Raw genomic sequence first — 18,232 nt, 5'->3', positions numbered from 1 at the left:
TGATGAGTATGTAAAAATGTCGGATCTCTACCTTAGACAGATGGGTCCTTTTACAGGGAAAAGACTGCCAGGGGATAGAGAGAGAGAAAGAGAGCACAGACATCAATTAAGAAAATAATTTTACAAGGAAACATCAGGAGAAAAGCAGTAAGGTACTTAAAAGACAATAGCCATACACAAATTGAGAGATCTCTTTCTAAATATTGCTTTTCAAAATTCATGAAACAATCCACAAAGTTAGCTCTGTTATGTTTGGCACATTTCTCATGATAATCACCATATGGAAAGTAACTGAATACCAGTAATAATGAACAGTATATACACAGGTATGCTGCTTACAGGTTTGAGAGCCTCCTGTAATTAGTAGCTAGGTGACATAGGACTTCCTGAGGCATTTGGATTATGATCAGATTTATACACTGGCAACAAAATAAAAGGAGGCAGATTGTTGGAAATCTTAGCTCATTAAAATATTGATAACACAAGCTGATTTCCCAAATACCGTATTTGATTATTGTAAGGCTGCACTAATCCTATTAAATGCCATGAACATTTTAAGCTTATTATTTCCCTATTGTTATAAACAGAAGACACAGGGACTGAGGAGATGGCTCAGTAGAGTAAGTGCTTCCCTGGCAAGCGCAAGGGCCTGAGTTCAATCCCTGGTTCCGCAATAAATAAATAAGTAAATAAATAAATAAATAAATGACACAGCTGAAAAGCTGAACTATAGGAAAATCCACCATAATTTGTTTTCCTTGGAAAAGTGCAAATCCAAATTGTTCAAGAGTTACTTTTATAATAATTAACAAATACTTGAACAGGATCTCTTTTCATCCTAATATGGGCTGACAGTGAGAATAAGATGCCTCACAGCTTTTATAAGCAACACAGCATGTCTCTGACAGTGTGACATACCTACAACACACGTGCCACAGTGGGCTGTTTATATCCCTGCAAGCTCTAAAAGGTTCACCATCACTGGTACATAGCAGGTACTGTACCAATTCACACATCTTATCTTCCTTTACAAACCTGTGGGAGGCACAATAACTCTGGGCCTTGAATACCGTTGCAAGTGAGTCTTTTCCTAAATCCTGTGAATCTGCCACATCATGACTCTGTGCCACATATCCCTTAATGGTCACCTGAGTGCCTCTGACCTATAAAATTCTCTTGGTGCATCAGCGTCGTTAGTGATGCTGACTTCTTCTTCCCCTACCTCTGCTGAACTAAGCTCCTAATTCTTCTTACCCCGCCTATTTCCCATAAGTCTTCTGCTATGCCCCAGAGGTGGGACTTCCAGTCATAGCCCGGTTGCCTAGTTACTCGCGCCTTTTAACCACCAACATCATTTCCCTATGCCTCCACTATATATACCCAGAGTTTCCTTTGAATAAACGAGACTCGATCAGAATCCTCTCTTGTCTCCTTTTTTTGTGTCTCCTGTCCCTTCTCATCCCTACTCCCCCTCTAGGGTCCTCGTTGACTAACCCGCAGGTCGGGACACAAACCCACTGAGAAATTCTAAGGTAGCAAATGGCATCTTCATTTCACAGATGAAAAACCCAAAGCTTGGATATTTCAAATAACTTATCCAAAGTCATGGAAGAAAAATCTGGTGGAAACAACTTTAGAACCCCCACCCTCCTACCTCCAAAGTACCCTGTATTGACTCAACTTATAAGCAATGTTCAAGTTGATGATGCAACATGCGTGTGCTAAGTCCACTGAAATTTATTATCTGGAGTTGTATTTAGCCCACTGTCAAATGAAAATAACCAGCAGCCTATTACAGATATTGCTATTCATGTGAAATCAGTCATGTCAATATATACAAAAAGCTTTTCTGGCCATGAAGTTCAACCCATATGCTATCCCATTATGTAGGTATAGGGCTTCATTAAAATTGAACAACTTAAAATTTTAAAAAGTCAATCTGATTATTTTATTTCACAGAATCCTTGTTAACTCCATAATTGAATTTTAGACTTCATATTTTCATAGTCAGAAAGTATTACTGGAAAAAATACTTTTAAAACCATAGAATTTCCCTAATGGAATTGGGTTTATGCTCAGTTTTCTTCCTGTGAACAACAGTCCGATGCACCCAGCAGGAGTTCTCTTGCCAACCTCACATCCCTGCAGCTAGGCGGCCACAGCGGGAGCTGGGCCTCTGAAGGAGAAGGCACCATCCGAGGTGTGGTTACAGCATGGGCCCCCTTTTCATCAGGTTCTGGGCCTCATACCAGCTATACTTTACTTCTTGCTTGTCTCCTAACTTCTGGAGGTGGGAGGTGGCCACTCTCACCATCTACAAGTACAAAGCGTGAAACTGAGGCTTAGGGTAAATGAGTGGCAGAGGAAGGACACACTCAGGTTCAGTGCTAAAATCTACACTGCAGACCACTACAATTGTTTGGGAGCTGAGTGGCCTCAAGGAGGTCATAAAATTTGTAATACCTCCTATGACATTTCATTGGGCACTTACTTTTCTCACTGAGTACAGAAGTCAGGCAACATATTACACTTTTTTGTTTGTTTGTTTGTTTGTTTTTTGGTACTGGGGATCGAACTAGGGACCCTGCCCTTGTCAGGCAGGTACCTATGCTGCTAAGCTATATCCCCTGCCCATTATGTGAAAGGATATAGCAATTTGTAAGGTATGGTTCCTGGATAGTCTGTGATAGTGTGTCATTCAGAGGGGGTACTAATCCTGGAATGCAGAGGGTTTCTGTTTCAGGTCCCACCTGTGGCATTCTTTCTCTATGATACAGGAACTCAAGGAATCCCAATAAAACCAGATTCAGGATTGTGATGGGACCAATGCTAAAACACAAAGCCCTAAAGGACAAGAGAAATCGGACAGATAAAGGTCTTGGAAGTTAAGACTATGAACTTTATTCTAAAGATGGGCTGTATCTTGGATAGCATTGCTGAAGGGTACACACAAAGGAAGTGTGTAGAAAACAGCTGTTCAGGGAGTGATGTGGAAATCCAAGACACAAATTAGAAAGCCCTTTCTGCATCTTAAATAACAGTCAGTGGAGGCAGATTCCAAGACAACCAGGATAAAGAAACAAAAGCTCTTCTCTATTTAGGAGGTTGACAAATTTAGATAGCTGGCTGGATTTTGATAGGGGCAGGGACAAGAAAGGAAGAGTCACAGATGAGCCTCTGCTTTCTGCCAGAGTAGAGAGAGGATGGAAAGGTGAATTTTTTTAAGTGCCTAGAGGCCAGCAAATATGAACACAAATTCCAGTGGATGTGAGGCTTTGTATGAGTTAGCTAGCTTTGGACACTTCATTTTTATGGAACTTAAAGAATAAGCCCTACTCCAGAGTACTATAGCCAGGATTGGGGGAGATAAACATATGTACAATTTTGCTGGGTGTCAACTGCCATTGTTAGCTTGAGAGTCACTCTGAATGTTCTGGCTCAGAAGGATGAGGAGAGTTGAGGGAGGTGGCAGTGGGGAGGGAAGCAGTGGTAGCTGTCAAGGGCAGGCACCAAGATGATAGGGCCATGTAGGGCTTAACACCCACTGCAGCTATTGACCAACTCACTCCATATTTGGTGCTGCTCAGAGTACTTTGGATTTAGCTCCTACACTGACCCTATCCTGCCTTCTGGAAGGAGACCTCTGTTTTACTCCCAAAGAGTTCCAAGGATCATCCCAATTGCAATGTTCAGAAGGAAGGGTAAAATGGACAATGATCTGGCACTCATGCCCTTAGTAGAACTGAAGGTTTAGATTTGGGATTTGTATCAAGTGAAGCCTCAAGAGTGGGTGAGGTTACCCAGACATGTGGGAAGAATGGGAAGTCTGAAAGACCACAAGTACTGCAGACACTGGAGGAAAACAACGAGCCTCAAATAAGGATAGTCAGACAGAGGACAGGAAAGTGCAGGCACATGAAGGCAGAGTAAAGAGGAGACTTCAATGAGTTGGTGGTACTAAGTGACTAAGCAGTGTCACTTAGTACTGCACAGGGTGAAGCGAGTACTACCTAAGTAACCATGCTGCCAGATGAGCTATCCATACAGAATCACCCAAGACAGCAGCAGCACTGAGAAAGGGGGTGAAAGACGCTGGAGGAAATAGCTGGGAGAGGAGACCATGCCTAGAACACGGAGGTCACATGGAGTAGCTTGTGTCTGGCCAAGGCCTGCCAGAAGGCAGAGACGGGGAGAACAGTGTGGCAGAGAGTTTCCTCAGTGGTTTTACTTGTAAAGGGGAAGTGGTAGATTTAGGAGGCTGATGTTCTTTTTGACAGATGAGAGACAGGTGCCTATCTGACTCCAGGATAAAGAAGCTAGGAGGGAGGAGCTGGACAGAAAAAACTGGTAAGAAGCTGATGATCTGATGCACAAAGGGCCTCAAGAAAGCAGAGAAGAGAGAACGTACCTCAGGGTAAGGGGTCTAGTGCCAAATGAATTCTAGCTCAGGCACAAACATGGAAGAATCTCTTCAGCTTTCTAACCCTTAGTTTCTTCACTAAAATACAGATCAAAACTTAATCCTGGTTTTCTCTAGGTGAGAGGCTCCCATCAGAGTACACATGAGCACTGTGCAGTGAATAAATGCTATAAGCTATCAGTCCTACAGGTGGCTGTAGTTACTCTGAGAAAAGCAAGCAAGTGCTCCGTCTTTGGGACAGGAAAGAAGGATAAAAGGGTATTGCAAAGCAGATCTGAGATATGAAGGTGCTATTCTCTTAGGCTTCTACATTCTGTGAGGTTAGAAACAAGGGCCTCTGCTAAGAGCAAGAAGACAGATGGTAGGGTTGCAGGGACAGGGAGATAATTTATAATAGGTGAAAGGGCCCAGGTCTAAGAGAATTGATAAAGAAAATAAGATTTTTAAAAATAGCCAACTGGACATGATTCAGGTTTTGAGATTATTAATTTATAGAGGCACAGATCTTTGCGCTCATGTTTTTCTCTTGTAACACAAGCTGAGGTGCCTGGACACTGACTCAGGGAAGAGACAGGTCAGTGGCTCCAGAGCTGAGACTCTTGGCAGATGACCAAAAAAGGACCACCTGAGGATTCAAAAAGCTCAATATTGGTATGAGGAATTGATCAGATATTGAACAGAAACTAAATGAGGGCCTAACAAGGCTTGAAAGAGAAAGCTGGAAATCAAAGAAGTCTCCTAGGCAAAGCAAGTACTACCTAAGTAACCACAGTGCCAGATGAGCTAGCCACGCAGAATCACCCAAGACAGCAGCAGCACTGCGCAAGGGGGTAAAAGATGCTGGAGGAAACAGGTGGGCGAGGAGCAGCAACAGTAGGAAAGGCAAAGAGAGGGCCAGTGAGGGCCATAGGCGAGCACTGCTACCAGCGCAGAGGGGAGGATGGTCTGAGCCAGGCGTGGAGGCGACCTACGGCCCCCTGAGGACCCTCAGCTCGGCACTTGACTGGGGTGGAGAAGAGCGCCTCTGGATGAGTGGCGGCCGCCAGGCCCACAGACTGGAGGCTGCAGCTCTGGGTGGGATCCATGGAAATGGGTAGGACCTATAGAAATGTAAAATGCTAACTCAAAAAATCAAAGAGAAAAGAAAAAAAAAAAAAAAAAAACATCAGAGAGAGTCCCATTTAAATTTTCAATGAAGGGCTGTGACTTCATTTCTGTGACCTGCTTCTAAACAGAGCTTTGCTATTTTCTACTGAAAGCCTTTGGTGAATAATGATTGCCATTTCCTAAAAAAATAGGAGCAGCAATTTAAAAATAAACCAAGAAAAAAAGAAAAAACCCACATAAATTGCCCAGTCTTAAAAACAAAGCCATACACATTCTGATAGTCATAATTACAAAGTTAGGGATGGTATTTTAAATGATGTGAGCTGTTGCTAATAAATATGTATCATTTATTAAGTATTACATATCTACTGGCTATACTTTTAAAAAGATTTCTTTCCATACCCCATGATAATTATTTACATAGCAAGCCACAATAGATTATAAAATATAAATGCAAGTGTGTCAGTATCGAGTAAACTACTTCAGATGTAATTGCATTTGAAAGCAGCTGCATTTAAATTAAGTACAATTTACTATTTTACTTTACTAGAATTATCATGGCTCTAAATGCTAATTTCCTAAATGTTATAATTAAAAGGGAAACCACAAAAGGATGTTATTTTTGCAGCTGTTTTTACCATTTTAAAATGACATTTGGAAGTTGCACATACTGTGTTAGGTACAACAGAAAGGCAGAGCACAAGGCCTCTTTTTATCAGAAATAATAATTTCTTTTCATTAAGAGACATCTAGCAGCTTCTGATACAGCTGCATATCTCCCAGTTTACATTCCTGCTATTATGAACAATGCAAAAAGTGAAGGTGTAAATTCCTCAGCTCACACCACTGCACTAAGAGCAAGACTGATTAAAAAGAAAAGACAAAAATTAAATGAATTGAAATAATAAATAGTTCCAGCCTCTGGGGTCTCACAGTGACTCGCTAAGTGTCTCTGCCACCACCGCCCTTCTAAAACCCAGGAAGGGCAGCTAGCAGAGCCTGACAGCACCTGTGCTGGCTGCTGTGGTGAAGTGGACAGAATGCAGCCCGGACTAGAAGTGCAGACACCTGAGGCCACAGAAGCAGGCTGCAGTGTCACAGCGGTGGAGCCCCTGCCTGAGTGTTTTGCCTTATTTTCTCAGTAGGTTGTATGATTAGGTAAGGAAAATGCTATCAGCCAACGGGCGAGCTCAGATTTTTCATGACCTTTAGGTTAAAGTCAACGTAGGGCTGCTTTTGTGGGCAAATGACCCATGCAAATGTTCAATGTATGAGCTCAGGGTCCCATACCTGATACTCTGCTGTCACCATTTTGAAATTTCTAACAATATTGGAAATTCTGGAAAGCACACATAGTAACACTGGATCCTGCAAAGGATACTGCTACTTCTTACCACACATGTTATCTCTGAACTAAGTCTGGGCACACTTCCTAGAGTGTTTCGTAGTGTTCCCTGGTAAGGAGCTAGAGCCAACCTGGAACTCAACAGAAGATGGTTCCCCGCTCCCTGATCCATCATAGGAGCCTGGGTTCTGATCACAGTGTGTAGATCAAAAATCCCTGAGCTTCTCTCCACCCTGCCACCTGCAGGAACCTTCAACCTATCTCCTAGCGTTTTACAACTGGGCAAATCCCACGGACACTGGAACATCTTAAAGACTGAAGACAGAGTGTGCACTTAGGTGCGAGGGTCTCTGCTGGGCCTGTCCAGCCCCTCCCTGCTCCATGTTTTCAATATTCTCTCAAGGCCACATGGGGATCATTCTCCAGGGGGGACTTGGGGAAACTGGAGCGGAAGCACCAGCCCTTCTCATAGCAGCTCAGTCTTCCCAGCAAGCCTCTGGGTCTCAGCTCTCCAGAAAGCTAAGAGTAGCTGCTTTGGAGAAACGACTGAAGGTCCTACATCACTCAGCCCCTCAGCCTTTCCAGACAGTATTCAACAACCTCCATGCCACATAGGTTAGCCAACAGCACACTGCACACAGCGCAACTCTCACATTTTTAAGAGCTCTCGCACTTTAAAAGTTTGTAAAATTAAAACTCTTCTTAGATTAAAGTCAGAGCTTAGAACATAAATATCTGAAGCACTCTGGTTTTCTAATGAACTTTCAAGTCATTAGTAGAAAGAACTATGACTTTGCGAAGAGCTAGTGTCAAGTCTTTTGTGTTGTGAACTTAACTACAAAAAGAAACAATGATTCTTTTTGTAAAGGAATAATATTTGGAACTAAAATACTTTCCTCCAAGTTCCCCCTAGCCCATTTCTCATAACAGAGATGTAACCTGCTCTAATAAAGATGACCAGAGCCATCTATGTTAAACCCAGAGACATTCCTGATCAAGCATAAGATCAGTGCTGGTTCAAAGTGAATGGACAGTCAAGAGGCCAGCCGTCCTACCCTGCTCGCATCCCTCCCTCTCTCCTACCTCCTCCCTTCTGCCTCTCAGCCCAGGAGACAGAGGCCCATGGAACCTGAGGGCAACATCCAAGGTAACAGCCTCTGCAGAGCAGACACAGGAAGCTTCTGCACTGCAAACCCATTCTTACCTACCCCAGAATTGATCTCATCTCTGCAAACAGACCACAGTGCCTTTTATTCCAGAAAGAACCTCCCAACAGCAAAAAGGGGTTTAAAATAGTTCCAAAATGTACATGCCCTGCTGGACTTAGTAGGAGGGTATACTGCAGGCATTTCCCAACCATTGCATCTAACCACGCATCTGCATATCCCACACCTTTGCCAAGCTCCCACAGAATATAAGGCAGGACTATGGAGAAGAGAGCTGTCACTTCTCCCACAGTTGAATTTCAAAGGAAAGCAAACAGGACACACATGGACCACATGGAAGGTGGCATACCAACAAAGGCACACCTTTTCTAGTAGGAGATGGCAAAGAGGCCATGTCTACCTCGGATGAGAGGAAGCCAAGTGAAGGAGGTGCGGGCTGTGCTCGGCTTTGCAAGGGGCAGCATGAGGCGAGGCACAGGACACAGATGTGGGCATACTGAAAGAATGGCAGGAAGGAATAGAAATGGGAGGTACACACAGAACCAAGGAGACTGCTGTTTGCCTACTGTTTTGGTGAAACAAAAAGATGTGGTGAGGCTTGGAAGTGGGAAGGTGCACCACAAGCTTCACATCACAAGTCAAGCTGACGTTCTCTTGGCACCCCTTTCTAACAGGTCACTCTTCACCCCATCCTAGCTCTGGTCACAACACTCAGAATTTGGGATACCCTTACCCAACAATGCCTTTGTTCACAGTGCCATCAGTGTGCCTGCTGCTGTCCTAGGCACTGTGGATTCACAGGAAAGCCAAGGCCCTGCCCCCATAAACCTTCCATCCAGTAGGGTGGAGCAAGCAACTAATAAAGAATATGTCATGTGGCAGTTCCTATGGAAGAGGGTGGAGAGAAAAGGGGACATTAAGGAGAGAACTGCACCCCAAGAAACGAGCAGCTAGAGGACATGTCTGGTGCTACCATGAGGGAGGAGCCAAGCAAAGACCAGGAGCCTCAGCATATGGCTCAGTGTGAATCCAGCAAGACCAGGGGGCTAAGAGTGAAGGAAACCAGAGAGGGGGCCCTAGGAGAGCAACTGAGCCCCAGGAGGCCCTGGGGCCAAGCTCACCAGGGCCACACAGGTCACAGAGCTGTGCTGTCCCCCTCTACTAGGGCTCTTCCACACCATGGCTGACATTCTTCTGCAAGGCATGCTGTGGTTGCTCAGCCAACTCTTACCTTGGAGAGTGCTCAGAAGACAGTGGAGTGAGCTTCAGAGCCAGAAACCCACCCCCACGTGTCACAGTGGATCAGACGGGAGGAAGATGCTGCCAGCAATGCAGGCCTCTCCCAGCTTTAAGAAATACTTTGTGACACCGCTTATACTCTTTGAGAAGAGTTCACTGCAGCAAATTTAGAGACACAGATGAGTAAAACACAGACTTGCACCATGACTGCAAAGTCCGCTATCAGCTATCTCTGGTCCCACACAGCTCAGAGCCTGCAGAAAAGTCCTCCAGGAACCAGTCCCTCAAATGTGCACTTGGGGTAAGCTCCCAAATCATTCACTATTATTACACAACATGGTTAACAGCATGGAATCCAATGACAGGGGTGTACCATGATTCATAAACTCTCACACAGTTGGAAATGCACATGGGAGACTATTCTGAAGAAAAGTTTGGAGGGCTCTACCGTGGGCAGCCCAAGAAGAGGTTGTAAAAGAAAAGAAAAAACAGAAGAAAAGAGGAAAAAGTCTGCAAATGCAAAAGATAGCTTAAGATGCAGCACAGTTCCAGTGCAGTGACAATGCATCATAGAAATGAAGAGCTTCGCACATGTATACGCCTTTGATACTGCATGCACAAGGACAGCAGCTAACATGCCTAACAGCATGGCCTGGAGCTTAGCTTCTGTAGCATTGAAAGGGCTGGGGAAAGTCTGGGCCGTCCTGCACCCCGATGGCTGCTCCATGCCCAGCTTGCGACTGTCAGGCCTTTCCTTTCAGGGAGCCAACTCCGTGGTTTCTCTCTCTCTCTTCATCTCTCTCTTTTGTCCCTTGTTGCTTTAATATAACAGCTGCTAATAAAGAATTCAGTCTGTTTTTCATTTTTGTTTTTTGAGACAGTATCTTATTATGTACTTCAGGCTGGCCTTGAACTCACATATGTAGCCCAGGTTGGCCTACAACTCATGGTGATCTTCCTGCCTCAGTCTCCCTGAGTACTGTGATTATAGGCTTGCCCCACCATGCCCAGCTGACATAAAAAATACTGGATGTCGGGCTGGGAAACAGTTTCATGGTTGAGTGTTTTCTCTACCATGGAAGAGGCCCTGGGTTCTATCCCACACACTGTCAGAAATAAAAGAATCTGAGGCATGGGTCTGTCTCATAAAATAGCGAACTGGGTAAAGATTTATAAGATAGTTTACTGCAATGTCATCAATTCAAATGAGAGAAAAACACAAAAATAGTTGGGAGGGTTTTAAATTATTACGCAAAAGCCAACCACTTAACAGTTTGCCCCAAGCAAAATTCAGGCAATTGTTTGTGTCTGCTGAATATCCTGAGCATCACTTGGTCAGATGTCATTTCAATGAGTCAATTATTGTATTAAATAAATTTGATAAATCATTTTATATATCCTGTAATATTAACTTATAAAAATGTACAAGTTTTGGCAATACTGTATTTAATTAGTTGCACTGATACATGGTTAAATTGTGATGTAAGCAGAATGCGCATATTCAAGGGCCTCAGGAAAAACTCACAACCGAAGGTTAATAGAAAAGCAGAAGGCAGAGTTGCGTATCTAGTGTGCTCACAGTTTTTAATGCTTTATTATGATGTAAGATCGTATCTGGCACACAATCACATACTGTACACCATATGTACTTTAAAAATAGAAGCTACTACACCAGTGTAAACTCATGATGATTTCTTGGTGGAAGGATAAAGTACACTTGTGATTGCTTATAATAAGAAAAACTACTTCAATTTTAACAATCTACTTTGGTTTTATCAAGTGTTTCACTTTTGCTTTTCTTTTGTCAAATTCTGGTTTATTTCCAAGGATTTCCAACAGTAACAATTAACTTTAGTATGTCTAAGACACAGGAGCCACTGCTAATGATTGAACATTTGATGTCACTTGAGTTGGGAAACAGCCACTTAAGGTTAAGAGTACTGTGCAGTATCTGATCAAAGAAGAGACAGAAGTGCCTCACTGGAGAGCAATTCTCAATAAACAATATAGATTCTGATAAATTTTTTTCTTCAAACATCTATTCTAGCTGGACACATTAAAATTGAGAATAACAAAATCCTTTTATTTACCACTAAATAAAGGGACCAATAGTAGACATATAGTTGCACCACCAAACACAATATAACCAAAGGGATGGAATTTGGCTTGAGAAAGGGACATTTACACTGGTATCTTAGAAACCATCGAGATTTTGCTATGTGACACACTGGTGGACACCTGCGCCAATATTCCAGGATATGGGCATAGAAGATGACGACCCGGGAAGCAGGAAGAACCATACAACTGGAACCCCCAACACAACTGGCAACATACTCTAATCAGGGAAATTAACCTGCAACAGAGAGCTAGCAGTATGAAATCTAGTTAATGGAAAACCACAGTAGAGTGTAGGACTAGGAGGAAGGCTGCTGTCTTCTACTCTTGCCCATAACAATCACTCACCACTCCACTTGGAAGTCTTGTGTGCTCAGCTGACCTTTACAACTCAGCTATGGATCATGCAATTACAAAAGGAGGGAGGCACACACACACTACTCAGACAAGACAACTGAAAATAACTGATAAAGATAAATTGTTGTTTGACTTCAACAGTTCCTGTCTCAGCCTACTTTGGAAACAAAATAAATAACACTCATCATTTAAAATGGCTCAAAGTAGAATAATACTCAAGAAGAAAAAAGTAAAAGCTGGATCTATAATTAATACTAATCTTAGTTAATGGAGAAAGTAGCCTACTTCTTTCGAAACACTGCATTCATCACAAGTGTCCTTAGACTGTGTGTCTTAACGAGCTATTTAAGCCCATCTATAGCAATTGTAAAGTTAGTATATGGTCCATAAAACAGCAAGACAACTGAGACCAAAAACAGAAGAAGAAACCAGCACTGAGGCAAACTAAACTAAAAAAATAAAACAGCAGAGACAAACATAGTAAATAACCATCAATGAACACACAAGCTAACTACCAAATTATCAGCAGCATAAATATTGGCCAACAACACATATAAAACTTGCATCAAGGTTAGCAAAGGAAAAACTAGATAAGACAACTTACAAACTAAGAGGAAGTGAGCAAGAAGAGAGCTCGCACAGCTAGCAGGAGCCATGCTTGCAAGGGAAAGCGCCCTTTCCTCACAGAACACACAGTATAGTGGGGACCGTGACTTAACCTGAAGGTGAACGTTCCACTGTCTCAGAGCTCTCCAGCCACCAGCAGGACCTACCACTGAAGGCCTGTCCAACTGTAATGAAGGGGGAGAGTGAACTTCTCTCAACCACATTTCTTAAATGCCTATTAAGCGCCAGGTGCTCTGCTGGGCTCCAAGTGGGCATAAACTAAGTGGTGCACCTCCTTTTTGAGCTAGCAGACATCTACAGTGAAGCCAAGTCACAAACAACCAAGGATGCAGCCATCGGGAAGCCCTGGTACTTTCTCTCTAATTGGATGTACAGAGTAGCTATGTGGAGGGAAGTGACAGGAAGCCCAAGGGAAAAGGTGGGACACAGGAAGAACAATGCTGCTTTCGTCTCACATAAGCTTAGGAAAGGAGACTTCACTACCATCATGGTGGTGCCTCTGTCCTTTTTGCATCTGAATTCTAGAACTCTCTCCTGAGTCTAGTTCTTTTTGGCAATGCATTCTGGACTCCAGTCACATTTTCATTGAGAAAGCACTGGGAAGGCTGAAACTCACCTCATACAAAATACCAGTAAAGCACATAACTCAGCATAGAAGATTTAGGTGACTGATAGATCCTTGATGACAACAAGGGTGCCCAGGTCTTGCTTTTCAAGAGCCACTGCTGCAGCAAACTTGCATCCTAGTTCCTGGAGGAGTGACTTATACTGATACATTCAAAGATTCTAGATCACTTTGCAATTTGCGTATCTCCTACAGATAAGTGGGAATGGTGGTGATATGTAACAATACTACAGGGAGAATAATTTGTGAACGTGGATGGAGAATTTCAAATAGTAGCTCTCTTTGACCTAGAGGAGTCTATCTTTACTTTTCTTTCTCCCAAGATCACCACAGAAAAGCACAAAGATTTAGCTACAAATCTCTTCACCCCAATTGCCTCTGGAAAGTAAAAACGATATTTTATTTTTATTTTAAAACAATTTTTTTTCTCTTTTCTTGGACTGACTTTCTTTCTTTCTTTCTTTCTTTCTTTTCTTTCTTTCTTTCTTTCTTTCTTTCTTTCTTATGTATTTGCTACAGGGTCTCACGATGCAGCTCAGATTTGTAGTGATTCTCCTGTTTTCAGCCTCCCCACACTGGGATTACAGGTATGCACCACCACACCCAGTCTCAGTGGCCAGCTCAGCATACCCAGGGGCTCAGCCTGTGCAGCATGTGGTGCTGGGGATCAAACCCTGGTCCCTGCATAAACAGGTGCTTAGTCTGCTGAGATATCTTGCTAACTCCTTTAAAAATGAGATTTTAAAATCCCCATCAACAGAAGATAAGTTCAACTGTTTATAACATATTTGCACAATGGAATATCACATGGACCTTAGCCTGGTATAGAAGAATAATTATAAAAGGAAAAATATATTACACGAAAATCTCTCTTAGAAAAAGAGGACGAGCCAGACAGCTCAGTGGATTAAAGCACCTGCTTAGGCAGACACAGGGACTGGGGTTTGATCTCCGGCATGCTGTGCTGGCCTCACCCCTAGGGTGTGCTGAGACATGAATGAGACTGGGCATGGGTTGTGGTAGTGCATGCATGTAATTCCAGTGCTTGGGAGGCTGAAAACAGGAGAATCATTATGAGTCTGATCTGTGTAGTAAGATCATGTAGAACCTGTACTAAATACATTTAAAAAAAAAAAAAAAGAAAAAGAAAAAGAGGAAATATATGAACACAGGTAGGTGAATAATTTCTATCTACATACATGTGCAAATGAAGATAGACATAGACAGGGAGAGAAAGACAAGGGAAACAGAGAGAGGAGAAGGTTATAATATACAGCAACATATTACATTGTAGTATTTTCGTTTTTACATTTGTGATTTTTAAATTTCCCATGATGTGAACATTAAATTAAACACTATTTCTCATCCACACTCCTCCCTTGGCCACTGATGACTTCAGACCATCTCCTTCCACAGCCACTGAAGTTTGTGCTGGCCCTGCAGCCAACCAAAGCTCCTAGCAGGGACCTTTGAAAGTGACGTATGAAATACGGGTCTAAGCCTGTCTTTTGACAGCTTTTTACTCTAACACGGTTTGAAACCAAGGTGCTCCTTCTTTTCACAATGTAATGATTCACATTTATCCATTTAAATAGGCTCACCACTGGTTAATGTTCAAATGAGGCTAATGTGCCAGTAAAAAAATTGTATTTTCAAGACTGAAATGAACTTGGAAAGTATCTAATTTTGCTTCAAGCACTTTCAAGAAGCTGTGAAAGCTTCCACATCCTGCCAAGTTAGCTGCCTATTTGCAGTCTCCACCACTCAAGGCAGAGAAGCCGAGCAGTCAGCTTGCTTTCCTTCAAGAAACTGCACCAGCTGAGGAACGTTCCCCCTGCAGGGAGTTATCTGCTGGCAAAGACCCCGGCTGGGCACTCCTCCAAAGTGGAGCTTGTTCCCAGAGGAAGCCACCAGGCTGCTCTGCCCCATCCAAAAATTCTCTGGCACTAAGTACCACGAATGTGTGTGTACAAATCAGCTTCCAGGGAGCTTGAGATGCAGGCCAGCAGTAAGTTCCAAAACTACATTAGAAATGATGTATCCAACTTTATGTGCCCAGTTGGATGGATAAAACATTCTTGGGTAGCAAGGGCTTGCTTTTTAAAACTCCAAATCTTACTATAATTCAGAATATAATTTTTTTCAATACATGGGCTACTGGAAAATTACTGGGTTGCCTGTTGGGCAAAGACAAAATTGGATGTTTGGAGGTAAGCTTGATCTTTTGGTTGCAATAATCTGCAAACCAGCTATAATTCATTTGTAGAGCTCTGCTCTGGAGGAAGCTGAATACTAAGCAGAACATTTTGGTCTATTATAAATTACTCAGTTCTACCAAGACAAACATTAATCTGAAACCACTAAGAAACCCCCAAAATTGTAGGAAGCACTCAGAAAGACAAGAGGTCATGATATAGACACCTAAATTGATACACAGCCTGTTCAAGCAAGAGAGCCCTCAAGACCTGTGAGCTGCCATCCTATGTGTGACAGTGTACAAAACCACACCTCAGCGAGTGTTTCAGAGCCCAACGTGTGCACATTTCTTTGTGCAAGATTCAAAGATGGATGCAGCATGGTCCCTGCCTTCAAGAAGTCTCCATCATTTAAAACTGCCGGGATCAATGAGATGAGCTCAGAAACAGCTAGGGAAGAGATCAGCACAGAACATCTAAGAATAATAAAAATGCACTTAGCTCAAATTGAAGATGCAGGGAACACTTCTTAAGGCCATAAAGTCCTAGCAAAAAAAGAACGTGGATTCCATGGGTGGCTTTATAGATGCAGGAAGCTGGGGACAGGTGTGAAAAGGTGTTCTATTCAATGGAAGGGTGGAAAGTGGTAATAGCTCACATCATGTTGGAGAACAACCTAACAGAAGATCTTGTAAGTCACCCCACAGGGTACAACTTGCTCCTCAGATTCAGACTGGGAGAAGAGTCCAGACGCAGGTTCTTTCTACTTGTTCTTCCTCAGTGATGGGGTCAAAATTTTCAGGGTAAAAAGGTCCCACAGACCTCTATTACAAGTTTTCTTGGAATAGAGCAAGGGACAGTAAGGAAAGCAGGCAAGACACTTCCTTGTGGAGCCAATCTGAGAGAAAGAATTCCCAAGGCACAGAGTGGACCTTGATTGCCATCTAAGGACAAGGAAATAGGCTAGTGCTCAGAAGCCTGGGGCAAGAACAGGAGTGAGTCTCACCCCAACCCCGCCAGGAGAAGGTGCCTGAGCCTTGGTCAGTCTAAATGCCTCAAGCCAAGTAGGACAGGAGAAATGGTGGGCCCTTACACCCCAGATTCAGGAATGAGGGAACTGTGGCAGAGCCGAGCACACGATGTTATCTAGTGGGGAGCTGCCTTCATCCTGAAAGACAAGGGAAGAGTGCTTCACAGATGCCACAAACTCTGACTTTTCCTTCAGGTTACCTCATTTATGGCATAGTAATCAAACACAGGCGGGGGAAACTGCAGGCGTTGGGCCCAGTTTTTCAAGGTTGCTCTCATTAGCCTCTCCACTTCTAGACAACCTGTTCCTGCACATTTGTATTTTGGCTGAATAGCCTGTATCTTATACCACTTACTAAGCCAGAAACTAGAAGTCATCATCTTTTCTCCTTGATGACATTCCATAGCCAATTAATAATCCAGGACCCACAGGTTCAGGCCTTGATCATGCCTGCCACTCCCCTTCCTAGGTTTCCAGCACCATGGCCTCAGTTCCAGCTGCCTCATCTAGAGTCCTTGCTGGGGCTTCTCCAAGGCTGTCCTCAGGCAGCAGTAGAAGGAGCCCTTTCAGTCAAAATGGCCATGCTGCTCCTCAGCTGTTAACACTGCCTGGTCTCCTACCACTGGCCAGGCTTTAAGACGCAATGAATGAGTCCTTTGAAATCATCAGGAAATCAATTCACATTAATTTTCATTCACATTCATTTACTAGACTGCAGGAATGTTAGGATATATTCTTAAAAATTGGACATTCTTGAGAAAATAGAAGAGTGAAGAAAACTTCCACCAAGATGCCACCTCTGATCGACCTATTGGGGGAGCTATTAGCAAAAGGCAACAAATATCAAGTGCTGGAGTGGATGGGGAGGAATGGGGGCTCTTTATACACTGTTGGTGAGAAGGTAAAATTACACAGTAGAAAACAGTATGGCAGTCCTTGAAAAATTACAAAGAAAACTATGACATGATCAAGCAATTCTGTTCTAGTATATGCACTCAGAAGAATTTAAATTGAACCCTCCACAAAGTATTTTCACATCCAAGTCACAGCAGCATGATTCACAACAGGCAAAGATGGAAACCATGTATTCCTATGAATAGATGAACAGATAACCAAATGAGACAAATACATAAAATAGACCATCATTCAACCATAAGAGAAGAGAAGGAGATTCTGATACTTCAGTGTGGATGAGCCTTGAAGGCATGCCAAGTGAAATAAGCCACTCACAGGACGACACACTGGATGACTCCACTTACTCAAGGAATCTAAGGTAATCAAATTCATGGGATTTAAAATAACAGTTGTCAGGAGCTGAGGACAAGAAGAGAATGGGAAGCTACCTATGGGTAGACTTTCACTTCACAAGATGAGAAGTAATCTGAAGAGCTGCTGGTAGCTCAGGATTGTCAATGTACACAACCCCACTGTACCCTTAAAAATGGTTAAGATTGTAACTCATTGTATTAAGTTAACTGCACCACGTTTATTTTTTTTTTAAAGTGAAATTAGTTGCCACATACTTATTAGCATATAGAAAAATTCTCTGTTGTGTTTGGGACCATATTTTCATCACAAATTGTGAACATGCTTTAAAAACAAGCTGGCAAGCTGAAAAGAACTAACCAAAAACCAAGCTGGCTAGAAGTATCAAAACGCTCCACATATGCAGTATATGTACGTGGCTGCAGATCCTGAGCTACAGTCTGTCTCCTACCTCTAATCTACCTGCCCATATCCAAAGGCACATCTCCCCAAGGAGCAGCTCTCCTCGTTTATCAAAGCAAACTAAAGAGTCAGTGCCTGGCTTTCAGAGCTCTACCCAGCCAGGATTCGGCCCACAGAGTCCTCTTATCTCTTCCTGACCCTCCGCATGGCTCTCTCCAAGCCTCCATCTGGTTTGCTCATGAAACTTCCTTTCCCCAGCGGATCTCCTCTGCAGTCTGCCTGTCCTACTTGCATAGCAGTCACTGGTGGGTCTTGGAGAAAATCCACCAGAAGAACAG

At 43.1% G+C, this 18,232-nt stretch overlaps 1 protein-coding gene across 5 annotated transcripts in view; it reads right to left on the bottom strand.

The window, feature by feature from the left end:
• Positions 1-18,232, bottom strand: part of Kif16b (kinesin family member 16B) — a 299,092-nt gene that overhangs the window by 111,248 nt on the left and 169,612 nt on the right. For 3 of the 5 annotated variants that reach the window (XM_023720152.1, XM_023720154.1, XM_023720155.1), the window contains exon 18: positions 32-64. The exons of the other annotated variants lie outside the window; for them this stretch is intronic. In XM_023720152.1, the coding sequence (XP_023575920.1) occupies positions 32-64 (33 nt within the window). The remainder of the gene's footprint in view (positions 1-31; positions 65-18,232) is intronic. 5 annotated transcript variants of the gene reach the window in all.

Source organism: Octodon degus, unplaced genomic scaffold, assembly GCF_000260255.1.
Source record: "Octodon degus isolate 3935 unplaced genomic scaffold, OctDeg1.0 scaffold00073, whole genome shotgun sequence".
NCBI classification, from domain to species: domain Eukaryota; kingdom Metazoa; phylum Chordata; class Mammalia; order Rodentia; family Octodontidae; genus Octodon; species Octodon degus.
This window is presented reverse-complemented; position numbering and strand designations above follow the sequence as displayed.